General features: G+C 39.7%; 1 protein-coding gene across 3 annotated transcripts in view; it reads left to right on the top strand.

Moving 5' to 3' along the window:
- The window catches only part of LOC121959529 (ras-specific guanine nucleotide-releasing factor RalGPS1-like), an 83,408-nt gene extending 62,409 nt beyond the window's left edge, over positions 1 to 20,999 (top strand). The window contains exons 12-20 of one of the 3 annotated variants that reach the window (XM_042508882.1): positions 8,445 to 8,571; positions 9,562 to 9,713; positions 11,687 to 11,735; positions 13,425 to 13,505; positions 15,733 to 15,838; positions 16,141 to 16,233; positions 17,301 to 17,406; positions 17,502 to 17,593; positions 19,379 to 20,999. In XM_042508882.1, the coding sequence (XP_042364816.1) occupies positions 8,445 to 8,571; positions 9,562 to 9,713; positions 11,687 to 11,735; positions 13,425 to 13,505; positions 15,733 to 15,838; positions 16,141 to 16,233; positions 17,301 to 17,406; positions 17,502 to 17,593; positions 19,379 to 19,408 (836 nt within the window). In that variant the 3' untranslated portion in view covers positions 19,409 to 20,999. The remainder of the gene's footprint in view (positions 1 to 8,444; positions 8,572 to 9,561; positions 9,714 to 11,686; positions 11,736 to 13,424; positions 13,506 to 15,732; positions 15,839 to 16,140; positions 16,234 to 17,300; positions 17,407 to 17,501; positions 17,594 to 19,378) is intronic. The other 2 variants (XM_042508883.1, XM_042508884.1) reach the window with 2 other exon arrangements.
- The last annotated feature ends 6,439 nt before the right edge of the window (positions 21,000 to 27,438 follow it).

Consider the following 27,438-nt stretch of genomic DNA (forward strand, 5'->3'; position numbering starts at 1 on the left):
CCCTCTCCCTCTCTCCCTCTCTCTCTCTCTCTCTCTCTCTCTCTCTCCGTCTCTCTCTCTCTCTCTCTCTCCTTTCATAATGCTTCTGCTGCCCCGTCGAAAGCCTTTCCCAGAGGATTGTTGGTCTGGGNAGCAAGTCCACAGAGACCATCACCTCTCTCTCTCTCTCTCTCTCTCTCTCCCTCCCCGTCTCTCTCTCTCTCTCTCTCTCCTTTCATAATGCTTCTGCTGCCCCGTCGAAAGCCTTTCCCAGAGGATTGTTGGTCTGGGAATTTCTTTAAATTTGGCACAAACATCCAGTTGGAGTCAAGGATGAACTGATTAGATTTTGTTGGTAATAGGTCAAAGGTCAAGGTCACTGTGAACTTGCATCTGCCTCATTCTTGTGAATGCAATATCTCAATAAAACTGAGAGGGATTTTTATAAAATTTGACACAAACATTCATTTGGAGTCAACGATGAGCTGACTAGATTTGGGTGGTCAAATGTCAAGGTCACTGTGACCTTGTGTCTGTCTTATTCTAGTGGCCGTAATACCTCAAGAAGTTCTTGAGGGAGTTTCATTAAATTTGGCACAAACATCCACTTGGAATCAAAAATTAACATATTTAAATGTGAAGATCAAAGGTCAAGGTCACACTGACTTCACAAAACATGTTTTTAGCTATGACTGAAGAATTCATATACTAATTATGATAATATTTTGCACAGATGTCTAATACGATATAATGATAAAGGGATGATATTTTAGATCCAAAATGTCAAAGGTCAACTTCACTGTGATCATCATCAACAAAAGGGGAGACATTTTGTTAGATACTGAATTGGTGACTCTAATATTGAAACTATGCTGATTGTAGAGATTTTCTGTGTTGTCCGGGGAAAGATATGTGTGTGAAGCATACATGTTTTCTCAGACATGGACGTAAACTCTAAGCGCATCTTGAGTGGTGCACAGAGGGATACAACTGCATGGTGGTTAATTCTAGTTTAAGATTAAGTTGTTGTATTAATCTTGGTTTTCCTTAGATGATGTGAGGTTCTAAGGACAGAGGGATGTCATATGCTGTAAAGCCCTCTGAGGCAAACTGTGTTTTGTGATAATGGGCTTTATAAATAAAATTGAATTGAATTGGATTAAATTAGAGTGACATTGGGCACTGGTCACTGGACTGACAGGAGGAGATTTTGCAGTAATGAAAAGAAAGATTTCAGTTTTAGTGCATGGTAATTACAAAAGCATCTTTCTGCGAGTGAAACTAGCCAAAAGCTCCTGTGCTTGGTCCACTTGGTCAGATAGCAGGTTGTCATCTGCAATGGTGACATCAAAGAGCCACCACAGATCTCCAGTTCCCAAGGCCTATCTAACTGGTCACACTTTCTAGTCAACTAATCTCAACCCTAGTCTTCATACAGATACAGGTGGTGGGTCCCTATGCACCAAATCTACTGGAAACAAAAAGAAACCAGAACCTGGCGACACTCAGGAAACCAGGGGAATGCTCCCAAGACATTGTCTTCACCTATGTTCTCCACCACACTGAGTGAAAACAACAAACTGGTTAGTCTTCTGTTAATATCAACCATTTCTGCCTACAAAGGAGATGCATGCGGCTGTGGCTCAGAGGTAGAGCAGGTCGTCCTCTAATCGGAAGGTCAGCGTTTCGATCCCTGGCTCCTCCAGTAAACGTGTTGAAGTATCCTTGGGCAAGATACTGAACCCCAAACTGCTCACGATGTTGCGTCATCAGAATGTGAGTGCGTATGAATGGTTACTGAGTAGCAGATGGCACAAAGTAAGGTAGCCTTGGCCACCAGTGTGTGAATGGGTGAATGTGACAATTGTAGTGTGAAAGCGCTGAGGGTGGTCGAAAAGCACAATACAAGTGCAGTCCATTTACCATTCCTTCAAACTAAAACTAATGCATCTAGATTCACCAATTACATGCACTAGTGCTTTTTTGAAATTCCAAACAAATGGGTTTGCTCACTAAACAAATTGGAGACAACGCTGCTCCCTTTAAACAACCATTCAAATTAACTACAGAAAAATAACTAAACAAATGACAATTCTTGTGTGATACAAAAATGTCAGTTATGTGGAGGAATGAGGGAATTTCTTCAAATGTGGCACAAATTTTCACTTGGGCTGAAAGTGATTAGATATTGAAGGTCAAAGGTCAAGGTTACTGTGACCTCATCTATCTCATTCTTGCGAACATGATATCTCAAGATCACCTTGAGGGAAGTTTAATGACTTTATATACAGTGAGGTAGTTTAATCTTTTTACAAAGCATTGTATTTTATAAGCTGATGAGGAGAAATATTTGCCTCTGAAATGTTTCAGAGAAAAATTGTGAAGTCGCAAAAAAAGGAAAAAACGTGAAAGTACCTCAGAATTGAACTGAAATATGTAAAAGTTGCTTCCAACCTTTTGGGTCGGCAAAATTGATTTTAAAAGGTACAGCAGACATATTGCCTTGTTCACAGTAAATGGAAAAAAAACACCCAACAGACTGAAACTAATAATAGTTTGATACATTCTGCAGATCAGAAATGTGCATTTTTAGTGATCTACCTTTTGTTTTTTCACTACCCAGTGTGTATCAAAGGTGCTGTTCTGAATGAACTTGTTCATAAAATTGTTATGTGTGAGAGTCTCATAAGTACACAGTAACTCATGGTTTTGTCCTCCTCATGTTAGTCAGCAGGATCATTTGGAGTTATATAACATGGCAGTAACAGGCTGCCCTGGCTGGCTCCACGGGCTTGTTGGCCCATTCAGAATAAACAAGTGTCATGCACTTCACACTCCGCCAAACACAAGAATTTGGTTAACTCACTCTCTCCATGTACAACAAATGAATGTAATATGGCATGGTGGAGTAGAACATGTGCAAGGACAAAAACAAGAGAAATCCCACGTGACATGATGCATTCACCCAGCTCATATATCACTGCGTGTAAACTGTTTTGCCAAAGTGTCAAATTACAAATTCAAATTAGAGATTTGAATCAAATATTTTAAAAAATACACATGAACTGTCATGTCAGCAAAAACACAACACAGATAAATTACAATATTTATATCATCAAAACCCTGATATCATACTGTAAATATCAAAATGTGTCATAATTGTCCAAGTATACTTAGATCTGAATGCAGGTTCAGACTGGCCATAGGGCAGTTCTGGCAATTCCACCTCGTAGGCTAAAAGGCCGCCACCAGCAATGAAGGAAAAAAAAAAAATCCTTCACTCATTTAAGTGGGATGGTCCATCATATGATGCTAGAAGTCAAGCAGGAGAGGTCAAGCAGTGAATAAATTAAATCAAGACAGAAAGAGCAGAGTAATTGAAAAAGTAAATGTAAATGAGATGGAAAAAAAATAGAAAGTGGAACAGAAAAATTCAGAGAGAAAAAAAAAAAAGTAATTGCAGATGATGCAAAGTGTTTCTAATGATGGCGGCAGTGATACTGCTGCAGCACCACATGCAGAGGAGGCAATGGACTGGTCCACTGTTAAAATGCCAGGGCCCAATTTTGTTCCCTGTGTGTATGTGTGTGGTTATGTATCATTATGATGATAGGTGCATACAATAATGATGGTTGTGGTTCCACATAGGAATTATTTAGACTAATATCTATATGTTACTAAGATATAACAAAAATCATTAAGCGTTTTCTTTGGGATAGAAGTAAGACCTAGAATTCATATGGACAAACTGTGCTAGCCACAGAAGGGAGGCAGTCTATCATTGCCAAACATAAAATATTACAGTATTTCTTTTGAGATGGCAAAGCTCACCAGACATGCGGGCAGAACAAATACTGTTTTGTACAGGATCCTGATTGAACAGGAATGCAATTCTCCTTTTAAACCCACTGAAGCTCTTGCACAAAGAATACAACATTAGAATAATAAAAGTATGATAACTCATATTCTAACACCTATAAAACAGTTTGGCAAGAAGTACATAGAAAATGTAAGATCTCTCGTAATATTCAAAAATATGCATCCATATGACATAACCCTAAAATAAAAACAGGTAAGCAGACAGTTTATTAGGCTCATAGGTTAAGAAAAGCTATCAGAATATTAGATGATTTATTTGTTTTCTTACAATAGAGTGAGGGGATCAATCAATCTGGAAGGATGAAGCCACGTTGAAAATGTCTGCAGATCAGAGACTGTATTTAAGTTTCCTTTCATCTGAACAGAAATGAGTGCTGCTACCAACGGTGTTCCACAAGGCATCAAAGTGGTATTAAATATGTCCTTGGATAACAAGTAATGGTTGTAATAATCTAAGGATGATACGGGGAAAAGACTTGTGTTGTAAATTGGATGAAAAAACATAGAAGGGGATTCTTTCCAGCACTGTGGAATATATCAGAGAGGCCAGAGGTTAATTTATTCAAATGATGGAAACTATTGCATGCAGCAAGATGTCAGGATGACTGAACTGGAAACATGACATGGTTAAGAATCAGTGAGACAGTTTCAGCAAATATATGTCTTGAGGGAACAATGTGACCATGTAAGACACTGATGATGTGGTATAGTACATTTGTGAGCAGCATGTTTCACTAGTGACTGACACATTACTGTGACGAAATGTCTGTCACTGCCTGTTAGTTTACCTGCCTGTTTTTTTTTTTTTTTTGTCTTATTCTGGTTCAGATTTTATTGTTAAATAAATATGAAGAGATTTTATTACATAAAAAAGCCATTCTGTTTGTCATGTTTGGTGTTCATGTTTTAATAATGTGTCCCTGAGTTTGTGACATGCACTCACAGACTGTGCAGCTGCTGCATGTCCCTCTCCTGATAGGATCTGTTGTTTCTCATTGTGATGTAGTTCTGTGAAGTTTTGGATTATCAAATCACATTTCTTGAACTACTCCACTCTGAAGTTATTGTATTTGTCACATTTTAAGAGGAAGTGCATCTTTGTTTCTAGCTGTGGGCTAAGCTTTATGACTGGACTGTGCTAACTCAGTGTGTGTTTGGTCAGGATCTGTCGCTGCTTTGTAGCTCTGACAGTAAAGAGACACTCCACCAATTTATATTCATGGTTCAGAGCCAGATAGCAATAAAGTTTGTTTTCAGTTTTGGTTTGATCAGTGCAATGTTCCAAGGAGTGATCTTTTGTTGATTTAATAATTTGGTTTCCTCTGATTAGTGGTCAGACAGCAGTGCTGCAGCAGATGAGTGTGCCTTTCTGTGTGTGCATGTGGATGGTTTTGGTGTGTCTGTTCGACATCACAGACAGGCCAGAGAACAGGTAAACAGTAGAAAGTAGCATGGACAGAGGTCTGTGAAAACATTATGGCGGCTACTTCTCTTATATCTCTATATATCTCTTACTTATTCAGTCTCTCTTAGAAACTTGATGCACACTAATTTGATTTTAACCTTTCCCATTACATTAAAAGGCCAGATGTTAGCTTGTGTTAGCAGGTATTTTGTGCATTGTAAGTTAGGCTTTTAGGTGCTCTAAATATCAGTGGGGGGGGGGGCTCAGTTTGAGATGTAAACAAAACTCAGGTGTTCTATTTTAATATTAATAATCAGTGAGTAGTAGCCTAGTTCTGTACATGCATTGGTGTTAGTAAGCGAGCTAACCTACAGTTTGGGTTTGATTCTAGTTTTGGAACGGGGAAGAAATGTTAATCTCTTTACCACCTGTCTGGGTTTGTGAATATCAGAGTATTGAACGACATACCCCAGGCACAACTTTTAGCTTAAAATCCACAAAGCCAGCCTGAAAATGAAGAAAATCTGAAACGAGTACATTATAATCTATGGAGACTGTGTAGTTGTTGGACCTTTGTCTGAGATGCCCAATACTATGATTGGAAATCTGTGTTTTAGGGGTGGAACTTAGTACGTAGTACTTAGTACTCAGGTGTATCAATATTTTCTTAAACCTCTACTCTGCTGTGGCCATGTCTGCTGGCTAGCAGGAAATGTCGTCTCTTTGTCTGTTTATTTGTTGTCTGTTAATGAAAACCCATCAGTTCTGCCTGTGTAGTTCTTACTTGGTACATGTCCACAAACTGTTTGATAGTCCTGCCATTGTGAGGCGAAAAGCAAAAGATGCAAAAATGCAAAGTGATTTGGTTTTATTTACCAAGTATTTCTAGGGCCACAGAAAGTATATTTTGAACAACAAGCTCAGGGCCATTTTAGGTTAGTCAGAGGGCCACAATTGGCCCCTGGGCCAGATTTTGGACATGCCTGGTCAATAACATTAAAACTTTATAAATGGGTTTAGTGAATTTGTGTGTGGAAAAGGAGAATAACTTTTGTTTACTCTGAGTGATAGTTCATGCCCCCTGTTTTGCTGAGTGTGCTGGTCTCCAGAAAGCAAGTTGCATTGGCCAAAACCAGCATGTGTCTTTACGAGCTAAAAGTTCAGTAATTAAGGCAAATTAAGGCAGCTTCCATCCCAGAGGGATCTTATTGTCTTATTACATGGATTCCTCTAACTTTACTACACTATATTGTGTGTTTTACATCCTAGATCAGTGATCTTTTTCCTCTTGTTTGTAGGAAAAAATTTAATTTGCATAGGACATTGTCATTTGGACTATATCTATTTTTCACCAAAACACCCAAAAGGCACAATCAGATCCAGCTGTATGTCCTCTGCAGTATGAGTTTTTCGTAATGCAGCAGATCTGATTCAACATGAGGCTGTTTGTGCCACAAAATAACTTTATACAAGTATTCCATGATCTTGATGAACATAGACTGCCCTGCTCAGTCCAAACTGGGCACATGGAGCTGTTTGAATGGCTCCACTGGGGAGAGGGATCAGAGGGCGACTCAGAAGTTCCACTGTGCACATAATAATAGCACTGCATCAATTCACCAATCCTGCACAGTCTTACCACATGGCAGAACTGTGGTTGCACTAATGATAGGATTATGTTGGCAGACCTATTACTTGGGATGCTGTGATCTTTTTTTTTTGCCCCCCATCTGTGTTATATAATCTTACTGATCTGCCAGTACTGAGTCCAGATCTGACACTTCTATTTTCCAAGACAGTACAGCTGCACAGTGCACATTTCAGGTACATAAAAGTTATTTAAATCAAACAATTATGCCTGACAACTGAATGCGCCACCGTCTGTCTCTACTCTGAGCAGGGCAGAGAAACACCACGTAGCATAGAGGATAGCAAAATGCAAGAGGCTCTTACACTGTCAGAAAACAAAACGCTGGCAGAAGGGCTCAGATTACAACATGGCTGGACGGAATCTGCTGTAGCAGTATGATACCTGCCCAACTGCTGTGTAGTACATCAGGATGACTTCTTTAAGTCACTACTGTTCTGGACATGGATGCTGTGATGAGTAGGATCTATGCATGTATGGACAACCCGGTAAAGTTTGAGAGGTCAACAACATGCTAGATACTGAGATCTTCCCAAAGTCTGACCATAAATAGCATACACTTCCTATTGTGGAGGACTTTGTGCTTTACTCCTATGGACCTTTGATCGATGTGCTGAACCAAATTTACTTTATTTCCAAGAATGCAAAAAGAGGAGGTGCTTAAGGAACTACACAGTTCCAGACCCCCCCAGTCTTTTCAACGGTCCGGCACGTATGTGTGAAACACAAGAACATTGGCAGGGGTATGATATACCGGAGGGTGGCTTCACTTTATAACGTGGTTGGGCAGACCCTGCCGCAGATGGTATGCATCTGACAAGCAGAAAATGTAAATTTCCTGTGAAACTGGAAGTGTATTTTTAAAAGACGCATTGCATGTAACCGGCATTAACTGACATGCCGCCCTGGAATGTCAACAGCAGACACTGGAGGCTACCTGACAATATCATACTGATATGTAGACGGGAATGGCACTCACCATTCCTGGATCCTGGCCGCAACCCTGGCTGTGCTTGATCGTTGTGATATCTGTGCTGGCGCTGTGACCATACCTTTGGATGTGCCTGTGCTGTGGCTGCACTGATACTGTACCCCCAGCTCGCCCTGATCATGCTCTTGGTCCTGGTTGCGCTGATGCTGTGATCATGCCTTTGGACACCTCCGTATCAATATATGCATGAGACTCTTATCAACACCCACGATATCATCACAGAGTGCATTTGATCATTTTCACCTATTGTTATTGTATTATGACATGTGTCTGTTTAAAGTATTGCTGTGCCTCTTTACCCCTCTCTCCCCCTCACCCCTCTCTCTTTCTCTTTCTTTTTGCCACAATTGTACTTCATTTGTTATTTACGACATCTATTGCACGTCTGTCCGTCCTGGAAGAGGGATCCCTCATCATCCTCTGCCGCTCTTCCTGAGGCCCCCCCCCCCCCCCCCCCCTCCGTTACAGGGGTTCTTTTTTTTTGGGAGTTTTTACCAGTGCTGTAGCAGTTAGAAGAGATGAGACAGTTTTCTGTGTTTCAGGACTCGCTGAGGTATCTGCCAGTGTGAGGTATAACCGACGGCCCACCTGCCCCGACGCCTCTGTGGGGGTTCATATCCCCACCCCCCCTCCCTCCCACCACAGAAAAAGCCATAGTCTGGGAAACAAGTGAGTATGACAGGCCTTTCCCAAAGTTAGATTCCGGATGTGATTCATCCAGCAAATAACAGTCTGATTGTCAAAGTCTGAACCTGCAAACTCCACATTTCAAAGTGTTTAATGAGATGCACTCATTTTCTCCAGACTTGACTACTATAACTCCCTCCTCTTTCGCATCAACCAAAAATCACTCTCCCGCTTCCAAAATGCAGCAGACAACATTACACCAATCTAATCCTGGCTTTTCTCCCTGCTTGTTTCACAATTCATTTTAAGGTTTTTCTTATTACTTTTAAAGCTTGTTTGGGTCTGGCTCCAACAGAAATGTTGACACCTCAGCCTATGGGTGACCTTGCTGAGGAGATAAGGCTGGCAGAGTCATTGACTTCTTTTAAATCACTTCTTGAAACCGCATTTTAAGATACTTGTTTTTATGTGATGTTGTCTTTTTATTGATTTAATTTATGTTTTATTTATTTTATTTGCTTTTAATTTGTGGTTTTATTACCTTTATTGGTTTTGTTTTTTATTTTATTTGTATTCATTTATATTGACATTTTGCATCCTGCATCTTGCATTATTTGTCCTCTTGTTTTATTTTGACCTTAACTCTACCCTAGTTCTGTCTCTCTTGTGTTCAGTAGGACTGTTTGATGATTGATTATAACACCGTAACAGGAATCAGCAAAGAAAAGAAATACAGCAACAGTTTCCACCATTCAGTGAATGTTGCTACACAAGCAACACAAAGCAACATGCTGATTATAACAATTTTTGGACACATGCAGAGCAGCAATAAAATATAAGTTATTGGAATGGTGATGTCATACACCAAACATGGGATTAAAACCTTTCTGGACTAGATGTCCATATAACTTGGTTATATGATTTGACAGGTAATGGGAAAAATTCCCCTTCAGTATGAAATACATTGTACCATGTTTGCCTCCACAGTGTGTCTGTTTTTCTGGTTGTGTAATGGCTTGTTTGTGTCCACAGTATGATGTGTCAGTATGGCATGTCAGAGAGCAGGAGTGCCACGTTTCCCATAGAGAAAGCACGACACCTGCTGGATGACAGCTTCTTAGAGTCTCAGAGTCCCGTCAGAAATGATCCACACAGTACGTCTGTGTCCAACGGCCTGTCATTAGGTATGTATGTGCCGTAGGATGCAATCTTTTTTCTATGACCTTCAGTGACCTTCTGTGCATGAATGTGAACAGAAAAGTGATGTCATACTGAGGTTTACTTTTGCTTAGGGGAGACGCTTGTTTCAGCCATTGTCACTCATTTTATGTTTTAAACCTGTTTTTGGATGCTAAAACAGCAACAACCCCACAGTAAAATACCAGCTGAGGTATGAAGGTTTTTGTTTGGTGTTCATACATTCTACTTTAATGACTCTCTGGAGATCAATCACATCTACTGTGTGCAGAAAAGCCTCTAAATGTCTGCAGTAGCCCTCATGCACTTTTTTGAAACACCAAGCATCAACTTACAAAGCTAAAAACCAGTGCCAAAGCGTCAAAAACTGCAGTTCCAGCTGGCTCCAAAACAGAGTTAAAATGTCCAGCTTTACAGGAGAAATTAACATGTTTACAGCCTGGTGCAAAAAAAAAAAAAAAAAAAACAGTTTTGAAAACTGGACAGGGTGGACTTTTATATAACTCACCTGTTTACATTTTATCAATGTCCCAGATTACAGTTATGTAAGGGCAGGGTGGCTTGAGTGACAGGCTGTCTGTGAGGCATCACCACTGTCTATTAGTCAGATCCAGCCCTCGCTCCCCCACAGCTCCACCCTTTTGTCCAAAAACGGTCATTTCTGGCTCCAACGGAAAAAATTGCCGAACTTGAGGCTTTAAAACGGCAGTCCACTAACCAATGTGTAATGTCACGTTATCTACATCCCTTATTTATACAGTCAGAACACGCCTTAAGTCTCTGAGTCAATCTGTCAACATGGTATCAGATGAAAACATCAGAATCACACACACACACACACACACACACACACACACACACAAAGCATTCAGTGCCTTTACATGGAGATGAATAACCTGTTTATGATGCTTATGAGTATTCAATGTATGTGTTAAAGCATGTTAACAGCATATTCTGTTTATGAGAAACCTGAATAAACTAGCTGAAGTCCTCTGATAGAGATTGGGATGTATATGTAGGATGTGTATAACCTGATTTCTCTGTGCTTATGTAAACACCATATCCTGGATATGATCATTAACCAGAATAAGTCTGATAAAAGGGTTATTTATGTCCATGTAACATTGAGTAAACAAAATGAAAGGCCGTGTTTAACAGAAAATTACAACAAAGCAAAACAAATCTAATGTTAAATAAATAAATAGATTTTATCAATTTCTCCCCTCTTTTGCTCTGGCTGGTAGAAGCCAACAGCATCACTTCCTGTATGCCTGCATTGGAGAGTTGCTCCAGGTGCTCGACACAAAACTCTGGTACACCAAGACATAATCATAATCATGTGTTTTCTTCTGAAGCTCAAGTAAAGATTCCCTTTATGCCTCCGAAAGGCAGGAGGCTTAATGTTTCCGGGTTGTATGTACATACTGTACTTCCGTACGCATATATGTAAGCACAACCCGAAAACATATGTACGTACATACATATGCCCAGTCTCGTGAAGGCAATATCTTAAAAATGCACAGAGGGATATTCTTCAAATTTAGCACAAACATCCACTTGGACTCAAGGATGAACTGATTAGATTGGTGGTCATAGGTCAAAGATCAAGGTCACTGTGACCTCATAAAAAACTTTTCTGTCCATTACGCATACAGTCTTATACTGAATTGGTGACCCTCATCTGTAAACTGTGCTGATTGTAGAGGTCTTCTGTGCTGCTGGGGGGAAGATGTGCGTGAAGCATCCATGTTTTCACTGACATGGGTGTAAACTGTAAGTGCTTGACGAAAGGCGAGGCATTCAACCACATGGCAGTGTTTTTAGTTAGGAGCCTGAGTGAAGTTTTCTCAACACAAGATTTCTTCCACACTGTTTCTGCTATATTTAAAATGCCTAAGTAGCTTTTGTTATTAACAGGAGACCAGAGAATAAACCTGTCTTATTTTATTTTTCCAAACAGGCAGCAGTGAAAGCTCTTTTGGGGAGGAGCTATCACCTGGACTGGAGAGGTGAGAGCCATTCATCACATATAACCACTCATCAAGTCCAGAAAGGTTTTAATCTCTAACTAACAAACCACAGAAAATGAAGTTATTTATTCATCATTTAATTCAGTTCAATTGTATTTATAAAGCCAAAAATCACAATTTGCCTCAGAGGGCTTTACAGCATATGCCATTCCTCTGTCCTACAAAAAATAACTTCAAAACAACTTCATTACCTCAAAGTGATTATAAAGGTACAGTCAGGTACTGTTGAAAAAGGAAGCTGACAGTAATCTATATTTTATTTGTTTTTTTACAGTCAGTGATCATATGGGAAGACTAAACCAACAATGTGTTAGTGTCTCAATAATTTTTGTCAGCCTCACTCTGTCTGTTGTTTTGAGCCCATTGGTTCCTACTGAAGATGGCAACCTTAAAAAAACAAAAATCACAAAAATACACTATGTGTTTCAATACTCATACTACCATACTGTAGAGTAAGGCAAAAAAGTTTAGTATGTCAAATGCAGTATGCCAAAAATACCAGGATGTTCTACTACATCCAGTCAGATTTTGGAGTATGCAAACCTGCATACTTTTTTGGCTATTGTTACCCACAATCCTTTGCACAGCAGCAGATAGGACAGCTGATCAGCAGCTGATTGACAGCTGACAGAAGCCGCAATGATGGATGACAGCACATTCAAGTGACTGATGACCACTCAAATGGTAATATTAGGAACATGAATCATTTAAGTGAACAAACAATCATAGAAATTGCCAGCAACAAAAAAATGAAAATAAGAATGACAGAGAAATGCCTATGGATGCTAATTTAATGCATATAACATGTTAGAATCCATGTTAGTATGTAATTATAACTTAAAAGTTAAACATTGCAAAATGTCAACAGCAGAGCTCTCCCAGATAAGCTCTCTGTCTCTGTTGAGTTTGGCAAATGAGTTTGATTTGTTTTATTAAATGAAGAGGTAGCATGTCCTGATTGTGTGCATACTGCAGCAACAGTACATTACTTCAGAAGGGCAACCACATTGCCTACTAAAAGTGAAAAGAGGAAGTATGTTATTTGGAACACTCCCACAGTTTCTTTTTTAGTCTTTTTAGGGCTCAGTGATTTCCTAAAAGCCAGTGCTCATTCTAGTTTTTATCAAATGTTACTTATACATGAGGAAATAGTTCACTTGTTGTTGTGAGTATTTGGGGCACCGTGGATGAAGCAAGTATACCACTGGACTTATCCTTACACTTTGAATTTGTCCAGGACAGGTACTCCTGTGTCACCAGTTGTATCTGTACCTGCAGCATTTTCATTCTGCATGTAGTATAAATGTATTTGAATGTTGCTAACATCCTGTCAAGTTAATCAGGCCGAGTACATTTGTCCCAGCAAGAACACAGCAAATACTTCAGTTATAGCAGCACATTAAAAAACAGGCTGTGATTGGACAACATGATCATGTTTATGTTCATGTTCATGTACTATGATTGGTTTGAATTGGCATTAGTTTACTAGAAGCTACAACAGTGATCGGAAATCAAGTGTTTGATGCTCAGAATTGATGCCAACATTTCCTCTCACTGCTCCATCTCAATGGTTCACGCTCTGGGTTCTTGTTGTGAATTTGGGATAAAGTAAACAGTTGTGATAATCCCATGAGCCAGAGACTGACTGTGACAACGTGTGACACACAGGGGACGCATGTACGCAACACTGGGCCCCAACTGGAGGGTCCCGCTTCGCAACTCCCCCCGGAGCCGCAGCTATGTTTACAGGTACAGTGAAGTGTCAGAGCAACAAGTCAGTATCACTTGAAATAAGACTGAACTCATCTGCATGGGCTTATCGAAGTTCAGCTCTATTGTTTTATCTCACCTCATCCCTACACTGCATGCTGGTGCAAGACAGCTTTCAGAAAGTACATTTGGCTGTAGGCTGTACGTTCCACTGACTAGCTGCAACTAAGTGCAATTGCTGAACGTTGAGATGGAATAGTCTCCTTATTCTCCACAGGGTCAGTTCACCCGCAAATGAACTGACAGTGTGTTCTGTTGATTATCAAGAGTATCAGATCCCGAAAAGAGATGCTGATTTTTTACCACTGTAAAACATTAATGTGAGCTGGAAAACTGTTAAAAATATTAGCTGTATTTGAAAAACAACAACACTCGAGGGATGAAGTAAAACTATCTTGACAGCTTGAAGTTAGAAAATGCATTTCTATTTTTGATCCTTTAATCACAATCACAGTCTGAAACAGGATTTTAAATATCATACCATAAAAAAAGAAAAGAGAAAATAATCCAAAAGTGGTCAGAACACCTTCAGAATACAAACTGCTTCACTGGTAAAGGAACAGTCATGACATTTTTGGAAATAAGCTTGCTTGCCATTTTTCCTAAAATTAGATGAGACTAGTGGTGGAATTTAACTAAGTACATTTACTTAAGTACTGTACTCAATTCAAATTTGAGGTAATGTGGTTAACTTGTTAACTCTGTTCTTTTTATGCCACTTTGTACTTCTATGCCACTACATTTCACTAGCGAATATTGTACTTTTTTACTTCACTACAACTGAAAGCTTTTCTCACAAGTTACTTTACAAATTAAGATTATGAAAAAAAGAATTTTTAAAATATTGTATTTGTCATAAATTAAAGTACCCAGCAGTTAGCACAAGTACAGCTGAAATGAATTAGTTAATTAATCAGTTAGCCATACGACAGAAAGTTAATGGCAAGTATTTTGATAAACATTGCTGATTCCTAATTATTATTTTTTGAACAATTTTTTGGGAGGATTTTTTAAAATTTAATTTAATTTAATTTAAAAGCGTAGATACATTTTTATCTTCATATTTGATTATAGCTTTGACCATAGGAGTGCTGACTAATGTCAACAAACGGTTTAGTTTAAACTTATTGGGGCAACACGTTTCCACGCAGTTCACTATGTGCATCTTTGTAATCACACTCTCATTGTCACAGTCCTGCTCTGAGTCCAGACACCTTCACTCCTGTCTGCTGTGTTTAGACTTCCTAGTAATATATATTTGAATGTGGTTAAATTCATAAATGTGTTTTCACAGTTTGTTTTCTAGATTTGAGGTTTTTCCTTGTTGTATTCATGTCATATTTTGTGTTTCCTGTTTTTTGTTATGCTCACATTTTGTGTCATGTCTGTCATGGTTATGTGCAAGAAGTGCTGCCAAATTGGATCATTTCTGCCAAATAAGGCCATTTGTTTATTTATTTGTTTTGCAAACATAACTCTGTTTTTCAGTATTCATGCTATTTTCTGGCTAGTCATGATGATTTGGGCAACACAGTAGCTTAATCCAGTCGCTAGAAAAAGTGTTGGCATTGAATGTTTCTGCAAACCACAAATATGTTACAATTGCAGATTGTTATTTATTAGATACGTTTAAATTTAATTAGTTAATAACTCTGTGGTTAACGTGTGGCACAATAGTCTCTTGAAAAACAGCAATCAGTACGTTTCCATGCACAGCTAAGTGGAGCTACAGTTATGGCTCAATTTCATTGGACCACTGTCCTTGTTCCAGTATAATGTGATATTTAAGCCAATGTCAGTGGAGAAATAAGCCTCTCTGCCTGATGTTCAATATATATCTATACACATATTATTGTGAGCATAGTTAATACATTTTCTATAGTCAAAGTAAGTAGTAGTTGCATTTGAAACCATGTTATTCACACAAATAAGAAAAATATACACCAACCAATTGGACCATAAATACACAATATATTATTTAAACATCAAATTAGTGCAAGGTGCATTTTTAATAACACAGATATTTTAAGGACTAGTTTCTATTCTAATCAGTTAATTCCTGCATACTGTTCTCACAGAGCATCATATTTCATCCAAAACTGAACTGCATACTCTAAATACTGAGTCGAAATCCATCGCAGTTGCTAATATGTTTTGTATTTGGGTTCCCCCTTTGCATCTTTTCTCCACTTTCTAACCCCTTTAGCTCCTCTGCTGCCAACTCCTGCTATGGATGCAGTGAGGCCAGCGGTGTGACTCTTGAAGGACCCCTGCGAAGGAAAACACTGCTAAAGGAGGGACGGAAGCCCAAGGTATGGTGACCTTTGTTTTCACTGAGGTTTGAGATATTTTTTAATAGAGCCTGAGGGGGGGGGGGGTTACAGTACACTGCGTTTGTGTTTTCTCATGTTTTATCTTCAAAATGCAAAATCTAACATCAACAGTAGTAGTTACTAGTAGTAGTTTTTTTTTCTTGCCACCCCAAAACAACATTTTCCTTGAGATGAAAACATTTCTTGAGAGATATGTAGGTCAGGCTTTATTTTTTAAACTCTGACAAGAGTGAATGAGATGTTTGCTGCATAAGTATTTCTGTTTCTGTCCTGTGTTGCAGCTGTCATCATGGACCAGATTTTGGATCACTTTGTCTGGATCAACACTAATATTTTATGGAGCCAAAGCACTGAGGGCCTCTGAGAGGAAACATGTGAGTTTGATGCTTTAAAGTAATGATGTCAAAGGATTTTTTTCTTTTTTTAAAATAATTTTTGTTAAGTAAGTTTTACTGAATATGATAACACTGTGGTGATTGAGCCTATGGCCCACTGATGAAAGTTTTGCAATATTGATATATTTGCAGTATTAGGAACTGGGTGTCGTAAGTGACATTTATGGAAAAAAATCACTGTGTTAAATGACTGCTAATCAGGGTTCATACAAGGTGCTTGAGGTGCTTGAAGTATTTGAATATAACATGCAGACATTTTAGTACCGGGATACCTTGAAAATCTGCCATTTTTCATCTTGGTCCTTGAAAAAGTACTCGAATATAACTGAGAACAGAATTATATATTTTTTATGAAACATATTGGATAGATGTTTTAAACTGTGAAGCTAAGAATAGCTGGCTTGAAATTATTTTCTAACGCTATATGAACAGTGTGTTATTGGTGCACTGATGAGCTGGTAAACAGCAGTAAATAGCTGATGCCAGAATGTTTTGCAAGCCTGCAAAACACCTACAGTGTCAGCGGTTAGCATGAGTTTTGAGCTATATTTTGACAGTAAATAAGCAGCTTAATTTGCCTGAATGTTGATAGTGGAGCTGCTAAGGATTGTTTTGAGTTTGCTGGTTGCAGGGGGGTGCTACCTTGCTGTTCTTTGTGCTCCGTATATTCCTGATTTTTTGTCCCTTGCCAATGACATGCCTGAATATGTATGATAATTTTAGGCCCTGGTAGTATGTGTTTGCTTCAGGAATCCCTTGCAACAGATGGTTTTGGAGAAAACTATTTCATCTTTGAAAAAAAAGAGCTCTTGAAAAGCCCTTGTCTGTACGGACCTTGTTAAATCTACTGAAGATTTTCCTGTGGGTAAACCAGGACAGGTTTCCACCCTGGTAAATGATACAAGTCATGTCCAAAACACAGTGAGCATAAGTGAAGACATACATTTCATACCTTTGTTTTATTGTTTTCATTGACAGCTCTAATGTGTTTAGTGTTGACATATTTGTGGTGAATGTGATCCAGTGCAATCCTGTGTTTGCCACAGTATAAGTCCAGCCCCTGTAAGAAGGTGTGTGTGACTGGATGGATGGTGGTGCTGCCAGACGACCCAGCCAGACCCAACATCTTCCAGCTCAATGACCCAGACAAAGGTCAGCATCACACCCCCAGCAACAGCTCTTGCTCTTTTCTGTGAGTGTCATCTCTGTTCAAGTCATCACACAAAGCTAACTGTGTGTTTTTACAGGCAATGTTTACAAGTTCCAAACAGGATCCAGGTTTTCAGCCATCATCTGGCACAAAAACCTGGAGGAGGCTTGTAGGAGCAGTAGACCTCAGGTAAATTCAGCACACACACACTCCAGTCTGTTTGGACCACCAGTCAGTTATGGTCACATCATTCAACCCTTTTTGCTAAAGAGACAGAAATATAGCCGCCTAGTCTCTTAAAGAAAATGTTAGCATTATATGTTTCTGCAAACCATGAATATATTGTATTTGATTTCATATACGTATATGAGCTGACTATGTAATCAGAAGGTGGAGGGGAAGGTGGATAGCGTGTCACCTAGTGAGACGCCTGCCAAGCTATGTACCATCAAACAACAGATTATTATTAAGTGAGTCACTGCTGTGTTTTCAGCCACTTTTGAAGCACCAAACTGCTGTGCAGAAACTCCAAGAAGGTCTGATTTTCAGTTGCTACATTTTAGCCAGAAAAATCGCCAAGTGTATGTGTGTGTGTGTGTACTCGTGCTCACCATAGCCTAGACTTTATTAAAAATTCAGGCGATCCAGGTGCAATCACGATGCAAGGAAACCTGCGAGAAAGGGAGCCCAGACGCTCTGCAGAAGCCGAGTTAGGCCTGTTTCACACAGCGCGCGTCAGAAATGTGTGACTTCAGCCTCGCCGAACTGCAGCGTTTCATGCTTGTGGTGTTCACACATGCAGGGAAGGAACAGGGAAGTTGGACTAAAACAGCCGTTTTTGTATTTCCTCATCTCTGTGACAGAGAGAGACTTTTAAACTACAGTAAAAATACATATACATATATATATATACATATATATATATATATATATATATACAATATAGATACAATATAATCATCAAAACACCATCTTCACTTTCTATTCCTGCTGACAAACGCATGTCACACGTACAAAATCGGCGAGCTGCAGCACATCTAGAGAAACGTTGACTGATAGGGATGATGGGGAAATATGGCCTCTGAAAGATATGACAGAGCCTGACCATTCAGAGCTTTGTAAGGAAGGAGAAGGATTTTATATTAAACTCTGTAAACTGTATTTTAAGAAGCTAAACTTGTTGGAGTAATAAGGAATTACAATAATCCACCCTTGAATAACAAATGTGTGGACCAGTTCTTGTGCGTCTGTTTGAGACAGGATATGTCTAATTTTTGCATTATAAAGCAAGTGAAAGAAGATAGTTCTTCAAGTTTGTTTTATATGTGAGGAAAAGAGCAAATCTTGGTCAAATATTACTCCAAGGTTCCTTATAGTGCTGCTGGAGGCCAGGACAAGCCATCCAGTTAAACTATATCTTTAGAGTTTCTGAGCTGTTTGAGGCCAAGTACAGTAATTTCAGTTTTGTCTGAATTTGACATGAGAAGGTTGCAGCTCATCCATGTTTTAATGTTCTTGAGACATGCCAGAAGTTTAGTTAACTGATCAGTTTCATTGGGATTAATTGATAGATATAATTGCGTATCATCTGCATAACAATGGAAGTTAACGGAGTGATTTCTAATAATGTTTCCTAAGGGAAGGGAAAGTAGATTGACAATTGGACTGATGTTTATCACCTCACCAGACACATGACTCAAATGAATGCTAAGGTTGCTTCATATCTGCTGTGAATGGGTTTGCCGACATGTTCACCATCACAGCTTTACAAGGTGATAATCCACCAGTGTTGAATTCATAGCTTGTTCACTGTCCCAAGTGGCCCAAATCAATCAAATCAATCAATTCATATTGCTGTAAGCCCCTAGATACAGCCTACAAGTGGCTTGGTGTACTTTTTCACTTTTTGACAGCACTAGTAGGTTTCTCAGTCTCTATTTTTTGTGCTAAATATCTGTTGTATTCTTTCAACAGCTACCAGCAAACCTCATGTCATTTGAATGAGAGCAGACCTCAGCCTGCGGGACATTTTGTGCCAAACCTATTTGTTTCAGAAGAATAATGGAGTACAGTGCTGAAATGGGAGAGTCAAGAAGCATCTCGTACTGTAGAAGAAGCTCTTATACTGGATGTTTGACTGCATATACAAAACACCCGCTTTCCTCTTCACCAGGACTAAGTGTAGTGTCAAATCCAGTCAATGGAAGACTTTGGTGATGTTGGCCTTTGTGAAACTGCTATTGCAATGTTTTTTGTTTTTTTCTGCATTTCAACATGATACTGGAAGAAGAGTAGGCAACAACATCAACACACATCCCCACATGTGAACTTGGATCTATCAAAAAAGGTCTGGAGCGGTGAGCATGAAAAGCAGACGAGCCTTCATCACTGAGGGAGAATACAGCTCGACTGAATTTGTCTTAAAATGAGCAAATTGGTAGTTGTACAGAAACATTATGTGACCATGAAGTTGGCTTTAAGAGCCTTAGTTGTTGGTGAAATGAAGCAGCAGCAGTGGGTCTGTTCACGTATTTACCCATCGTTATCTCAGCTAGTAGTCCTCCTGATGTACATAACAAGGTTTACAAATACATAGCAAATCATATTTTCTACAACACACATCGGAATTTGTCGAACACCATGGAAATGGGACTGAACAAGCTGATAAGTACAATCAGTAGAGCAGAAGACAGCCAGCATCATGCCAAGGCAGCTGGGAGAGTGAATTTAAAGCAATTTACAGTGAAGTAACAAGCTTTCAGCAGTCGTCTGTGTAAATACTGTATTTATTTGTATAAGAGTTTATTTTTTAACAGTTGGCCATCAAAGGGAAATCAATCATTGTGTTTGATACACCAGCTGCTGCAGGAAGCTGCTCCTCAGACAGACTGTTGGTGGAAAGCCACCTTAAAACTTAGTGTGACTGCTCAGCTCAACTAAAGAGAATTGGAATAAGGGACTCCATCAGCATTGGCGCTGTTAAATAACCTTTTTCAAAAAAGCTGAATTTTAAGTATAATTTTGCTTTATTACAACTTGGACTTGACTGTATTGCCCTCAGTTTATGTTAAAAAGAAAAAAGAAAAAAGAGAGTGAGCTAAAGAGAGAAGTTCAAGCCCTAGCTCAACACAAAAAAATTAGCGGGCCTCCAAAGCTGTTTGACCACCCGACAATCCCTGCTGCTGCTGTCACCTGCATGCTTCAGTGAAGACTTTGAGTACGTCAAACCAGGACAAGGCCTGAGGCAGACACAGAACACCCACATATCCCATGTGGCCTGGGAATGCCAAGAGATTTACTACTGCCACTGCGAGCCGGGCTGACCCAAGTCTGATCAGTCAGAGACATGAGCCATCAGATGATCAAACAAAACAAAACTTCAGACAAACTCATCAGGAAGAGAGAATGAGCGACCACTTCCTGCGTCTGCTTTAACCCATACACACTGGAGTTGTGTACATAGTTTTCCTGTGCAATGAGGGATTATGAGCAACATTTCAGGTGCGTTCAGTTTTAGATTCATTTCCAAAATAAAGGGCGCTGACCACAAAATGTGATAAAACTTCAAATTGATGAAATATATATTAATTTCTTTATATTATGCACTTTATTTATTTAACCATTACAGTGATGAAGTAAAGTAAATATCAGGCTACTTATTAAACCTTTTAGTACAGTAAAGGAGAAATAAAAAGGATTCTATCCCCAGAAAATAATTCCTAAAAAGCTGTCAATATCAACGAAAAATTATTTAATTTTAACGTTCTTTTATCACCTTGATTAATTACAATAATAGAGTCAAAAGTATTTAAACAATTGTGTCTCCATACTGTTTCTCTTCAAATAAAAAAAAAAACACTCAAAGTGACCCCACGTTAGCTTTTCTACCTGATGTTCTTCACAGAACTGGTATCTTACATCATGATATGTAATCAGATTTAGAGCAGGTTATCTGGATTTAGTGACTTGAAAAATTTGTATCTGGTTCAGGGTGATCCAATCCAGTGTTTCTTTGAAAAATCTGCACAAAAGGCAGATGCATTGTCTGATCCTGGACTGCAAAACGGGGTTTTCAAGACTGGATCTGTATGATGATTATTAGTTGCAATGGTGACAAAAAAAAACAACAAAATCATTCGCATCAAGATTACATTTTTTTTAAAAAAACTGAACCCTGATGTTTCCAAAGCTGTGAAAAAAAGATCCAAGTTGTGATAAACTGGAATTATCCTGTTGGAGGAGAAGTAAGAAAACCTGAAATGAAGTGAAACATTTACTAATAGATGCCATATCTGTGTTTCCCTGTTGTAAAGCATAGTAACTGTCAGTCATTTATTTATGATATTATTAGTAGCAACAGTGGCAAAATATATGAAACAATGATTTCATCACTTGAAAAGAATAATCATGTTGTTAAGAATCTTATTGGTTTATTGATGTTCTTTGTGTTGTTTCTCAAGACTCGTTCATGTATTATTCTTGACAAAAAAATGTTGTGGACTGTTTTTACTAGTCCATTTGCTTCTTTGGTATTATTGTCCTTCTGCAGATGAATGCAGCCATGAAGGACCTCTTAAATTTTAGCGGACCACGGTGGTGGTAATGCCTGTTGAAGCCCATTTATTACAAATCATAGAGTTTACTTCACATTGCAAATCATGCTGCTGTGTTTAGAAACTGGAATTCACTGTCTTTACTGTTCCAGGCATTCAGTGGATTCCATTCATTTCTGCAGGGGTGGAAAAAACAATTGGGTCACTCTTAAAACCTGCCTGAGTCTTGTAATTTCCCACAGTATGCCAGAAGATGTGTGGTATGGAAGTATTTGTATAATGGATGGGTTTGCTAATTCACTTTCAGAATAAATGGAAACCAAAGTCTGCCTGGATGATAACTTATAGATACACTGGTATGGTCCTTTAACAAAGACCAGAGCACATTTCTTCTTATTGTAACAGTTCTAACATTTTTTTCTCTAACCACTAGGCTGTAGGCATTCCTCTTACATGGCCTGTGTTTTTGTATGTCTCATTGTGCTGTATTATTATTGCAGATCAGCTGATAAGGTGTTCTGCATTGATTAACATTGTAGCATCACATTTTCACTGAGCGGAAAGAAACATGTTGCTTTCATGTTGCTCTGCTGCTGTACAGGATTTTCAGATTTATTTTTTAATTTCACATGCTTTTTGGAGGGTCAAACTTGAGTGATTAAGTAGAATGAAAGAAAGTGTTGAACTTGTTAGGTTATAAGGTAATAGCATTCATGTCTTGACTGGAGTCAGATGTAAAATTCAGTATTAATTTCTTTTGTGAATGTCCGATATTGAAATACACTATACGGAGAAAAGTATTGGACCACACCTCTTAATCATTGAATTCAGGTGTTTCATTCAGTCCCATTGCCACATGTGTATAAAATTTGGATGGATGAGCAAAAAATCCCACAGACACACAAAATCTTGTTGAAGGCCTCTCTAGAAGAGTGGAAGCTGTTATAGCTGCATAGGGGAACCAACTCCATATTGATGCCTATGGATTTAGAATGGGATGTCATAAAAGCTCCTGCAGGTGAAATGTGTAGGTGGCCCAATACTTTTGTCAATATAGTGTATCTGCAGTCAGAAGGTAATCACACAGTGATTTTTCTGTATTGATTTATATATATATATATATATTTTGAACTGGCTTTGTGTCTAACCATGGCATATTTAAAATGAAACTTGGGCAGTGTGGGTTCAACTCTAAGTTTATTTTAAAGTTTTATAATGGCATAACACATATCTTCATCCAAGGGCATAGCTTTTTTTCAGAAATGGGAAAGTAAAAAAACAAAACAACAACTAATTAAAGTCATTATGAAATTGGCTTTCATGCTTTCCTCAGTGAATTCTATCATACAGTTTCCACCTGATACTTTCTGCTAATTTAAGTAAAATCAGAGATGAAAGCCTCCTTTTTTAGAAAAACGTGCATAGAGGGTATTAGGAATTTCTTTTACCTGAGAACTAACAGCTGAAAACTGTATGTGTGTATGTGTATATATATATATATATACACATTATATATATATATATATATATATACACATACACACACACACACACACACATATATATATATATATATATATATATATATATATATACACTCTCTCTCTCTCTCTCTCTCTCTCTCTCAAGCACACGCACGCACACACACACACATATATACATACTTACAAACATACATACATACATACATACATAACAGTGATTTACTGTTTTTCCAAAATATAGTTAAATGCCATAAATGTCTCCTCTAACAAAACATTATACGGGAGCACCAAGGTCCCTATGAGGCGGATGGGAGAGGTGGTGGATTGGTCCAACAATCCCCAGACTTTAATTTCGAGGTCTGATGTTCACTTCCATCTAAATGTGACGGGGGGTTTTCTACACTTAACCATGTGCCCTTTTTGCCAACCCTAACCACATTCTTTTGTAGCGTAATCCCACCATATGCTTTTGTTGACATCGCAGTCATGATAGCAACATCCCAGAATGTTGACAGCAGACTGTAGCCCTCCTCTTTGGCCTGATGTAGTGTCTGAGTGTCGTGTTAACCAGGGTTTGTTGTTGTATGTGCAGAGGAACACATATCACGGGCTCATCAGATTGTAGTTTCTGCCTGTAGGTCGGGAGGAAATGGACTGGGCAGTGATCAGAGAGGTGGTCTAGGTTTGCTCTGTTAAAGGGCCCTATAACAATGAGCAGGGAGTATGACTGTCTGTGCTCCATGTTAGCTATCTGATCAGGAAGGTGTTCTGTCATTTCACTAACACAGGCCAGAGGTGGGATGTGAACTTCAGTTTATGCTTTGAGCCAATCATGATAATCAACAACTTATTATTAGAGTGGATGAGCATTTCTATCAACACCTCTCCTCTCTTGTCAACAAGAGGGGGAGAAAAATTGGGTTGTAAAAAAGTAAGGGGGGAAGTAGTAATTATGCCCTTCTATACATCACCCAGGTGATGTGTGCATGATTTATTGCCCTCTGTATACATTATCTCAAATTTTCTGTGATTTAAAGTAATTGAACAAATAAGGGGGTTTGAAGACTTCAGCAAGAAAAACACATGATCAGTTTGACTGAGGTCAGGTGACTGAGTTGCCATAACAGACTGTGTGGTGATGCTTAGTAAAGATACTCCCTCACACACTTTAAAAACTGATAGTGCTTTAACTCCACAGTCATTGCTTTTTTTTCCCATTATGCTAGTGTTAAACAAAGACTGTAACGAGCACTGTTAAGTGTCCAAAATCCTTTCTGACTGCACTATACGTCCAGGATGTGTTCGCCAAGCTACCGTACAAAGCCTGAAGTCCTGGGAGCTGCTAGTCTAGCCCTGTAAATAGGCCTTCAAGCAGCTCCAGATCTACAAGCTAGTTACCTAAAGAGTGTTCCAGGAATCATGTTGTTCTGTAGGCTGACGCAGAAGTTAGCATCACCCTGGTTCCCTCATCAAAAAGCCTACTTTTGGATTATTGCAGAAAATAAGATCTGTGGGAAACAAACATTTATGATACTCACACATTTTGTTCAGCAAGATAATCTTCACAAATGGACACCATTTTTAGGAATTCGGATGACTAAATGCCATTGCTGGAAGTGGGAAGCTAATGTTAAGCTATAAATGAACACAACGCTATCATGATATAACATCTCCCTCACAATAAGGCTGTGAAGCCGTGTTTGGTGTGGTTTCAGGTGATGACGTTCTGTAGTTTCATTTAGCTACTTGTTAGCAACTGTCTTTTTTAAAGACTGTTTAAGAGTAACCAAACCCTCAAACCACTTTTTTTTTTTAAGTTGCAAAGCAATGTACAGTATATTAGGTGTAGAGACAAAGTGGCCGCTGATTGGAGGCAAGCTGAGGGGGTCTGGATCCCGAAAGAGGAAGACATGAGCAACATCGAGCAGTTCCACATAATCTCGCTGCTCAGTGTGGAAAGTAAAATCTTCTTCAAGATTGTGGTTCAGGGTTTAACCAAGTACCTCTTGAAGAACGGGTTCATCAACACCTCAGTGCAGAAGGGAGGAGTTTCTGGAGTCCTGGGATGTCCATAACACACAGATTTGGTGACCCAGCTGATCCAGGAGGCAAAGGAAAACAGAGGGGACTCGGCAGTCCTCTGGTTAGACTTCACCAGCACCTACCGATCCATCTCCCACAAGCTTGTCGTGACCACACTGAACAGACATCATGTTCCAGAGACTATCCGGAAACTCATCCAAGTTTCGCTTCACCCTGGGAGGCAACCAGATCCCTATGGTGTCCGAAAAAACAGTCAAAAGCCTAGGAAAGGTTTTTGACAGTTCCCTGAAGGACATCCCATCAGTCCAGCAGACAAGGAGCGAATTGTCATTAAAGGCTTGGATGTACCAGCAATGGTTGGGGCTTCCGAGGTCCTTGCCCTGTATGGGAGATCCACCAAACCGCAGCTTCCCCTGAGTGGCCTGACTGAAGAGTTCAAAGTCATCCGAGCCAGGGAGGTGATGATGTGTTGCGACTCCATGAACAGGAGAGTTGCTTCAGCTGGCATTCTTGTCAGGACCAGAAGGAAGGGGAAGGCACAGAAAGTGTTGGATAGAGCAAAGGCAAGGTAGCGTCACAGCATCCTAGTAGGCTCTGTGGCGGTGGGATGAGAAGGGCTGGGTAGCTGCCTTAAGCCTTGTTACGATAAAGCCTGTGTGAAAGAGAAGCGTTGACTGATCAAGGATGAGATAAGAGCTGGGGAAGAGGAGGACAGACGCTGCAGGATGGTAGGCATGCACAATCAAAGTGCCTGGACCAGGTGGAACCACGCAGAATCCCACAAGTTCACATGGTCAGAGTTCTGCAGAGCCGAACCATCTCGTATAAAATTTCTCATCTCTTCAGTCTACGACGTTCTCCCAAGCCCAGCCAACCTGCACATTTGGGACATGGCCGAGATCCCCCAGCATGTCAACTGTGCCAGAGGAGAGGCTCCTTGGAGCATATCCTCAGCTCATGTCCAAATGCACTGGATGAGGGGAGGTACCGCTGGCGCCATGAACAGGTTTTGGGTGTGTTGGCAGACACAATCTTCACAGCAATCCAGAGCAACAGGACTCATCACTCTATCACTTTCATCAGAGCTGGATAGAAAGTTCAACAACAACCCACTTCTTCGGGAGGGCTTATCGCCAATGCACGAGATTGGAAGGTCAAGGTTGACCTAAGAAGACAGCTTAAGTTTCTGGAACACATTGCAGCCACTTTGCTTTGCCCAGACATGGTTATAACATCAGAATCCACTAAGCAAGTGGTCCCGCTGGAACTCACTGTCCCCTGGGAAGATCGGATCAGGGAAGCCAACGGGTAAAAGGGCACAATATGCAGAGCTGGTGGTGGAATGCCAGACCAAGGGCTGGAGAACTCGCTGTGAACCAGTGGAGGTGGAGTGTTGAGGTTTTTCTGGTCAGTCCTTGCCACAAACGCTGAAACTCCTTGGATTCAAAGGACTGCAGTTAAGAAGAGCCACCAAAACAACCTGGAGGCAGCAGAGAAGGCCTCACTGTGGTTTTGGATCCGTAGAGGGGATCTGTGATACAGTGAGCCACTTGGACACAAGCCGGGGACTGATCACATCCGGCCGGGTCACCCGGGCGAGGGTGTCTGATGATCAAAGACCCGAAGCACCCAATGACCCCGGGTTCATCACCAAGGATGTGTCCAAGAAGCACTGTTCGGTGTATACTGGAACAATATGCTTATTTAGTAGTGTTGTTAAATGATTCAGGTCCAACTCTTGACATTTGACTGCAGAGTATTAAAATTCTACATATTGTGTATAAATATACATAGTGACTGCCCTCTAAAGGTTGAAACCTGCTATTGCAATTGAATTTTGCTATTGGCTGTTCCTGGTAGCAGAAGCCTGCCTTCATCACCAACAGAGCCCCCTGTCACCACCCCGTCACTGCCCTCTCACCAACCGACTATTTTGTGTGTGTGCCAGGGAGTA

Source organism: Plectropomus leopardus, chromosome 20, assembly GCF_008729295.1.
Source record: "Plectropomus leopardus isolate mb chromosome 20, YSFRI_Pleo_2.0, whole genome shotgun sequence".
In the NCBI taxonomy this organism is placed as follows: Eukaryota; Metazoa; Chordata; class Actinopteri; order Perciformes; family Serranidae; genus Plectropomus; species Plectropomus leopardus.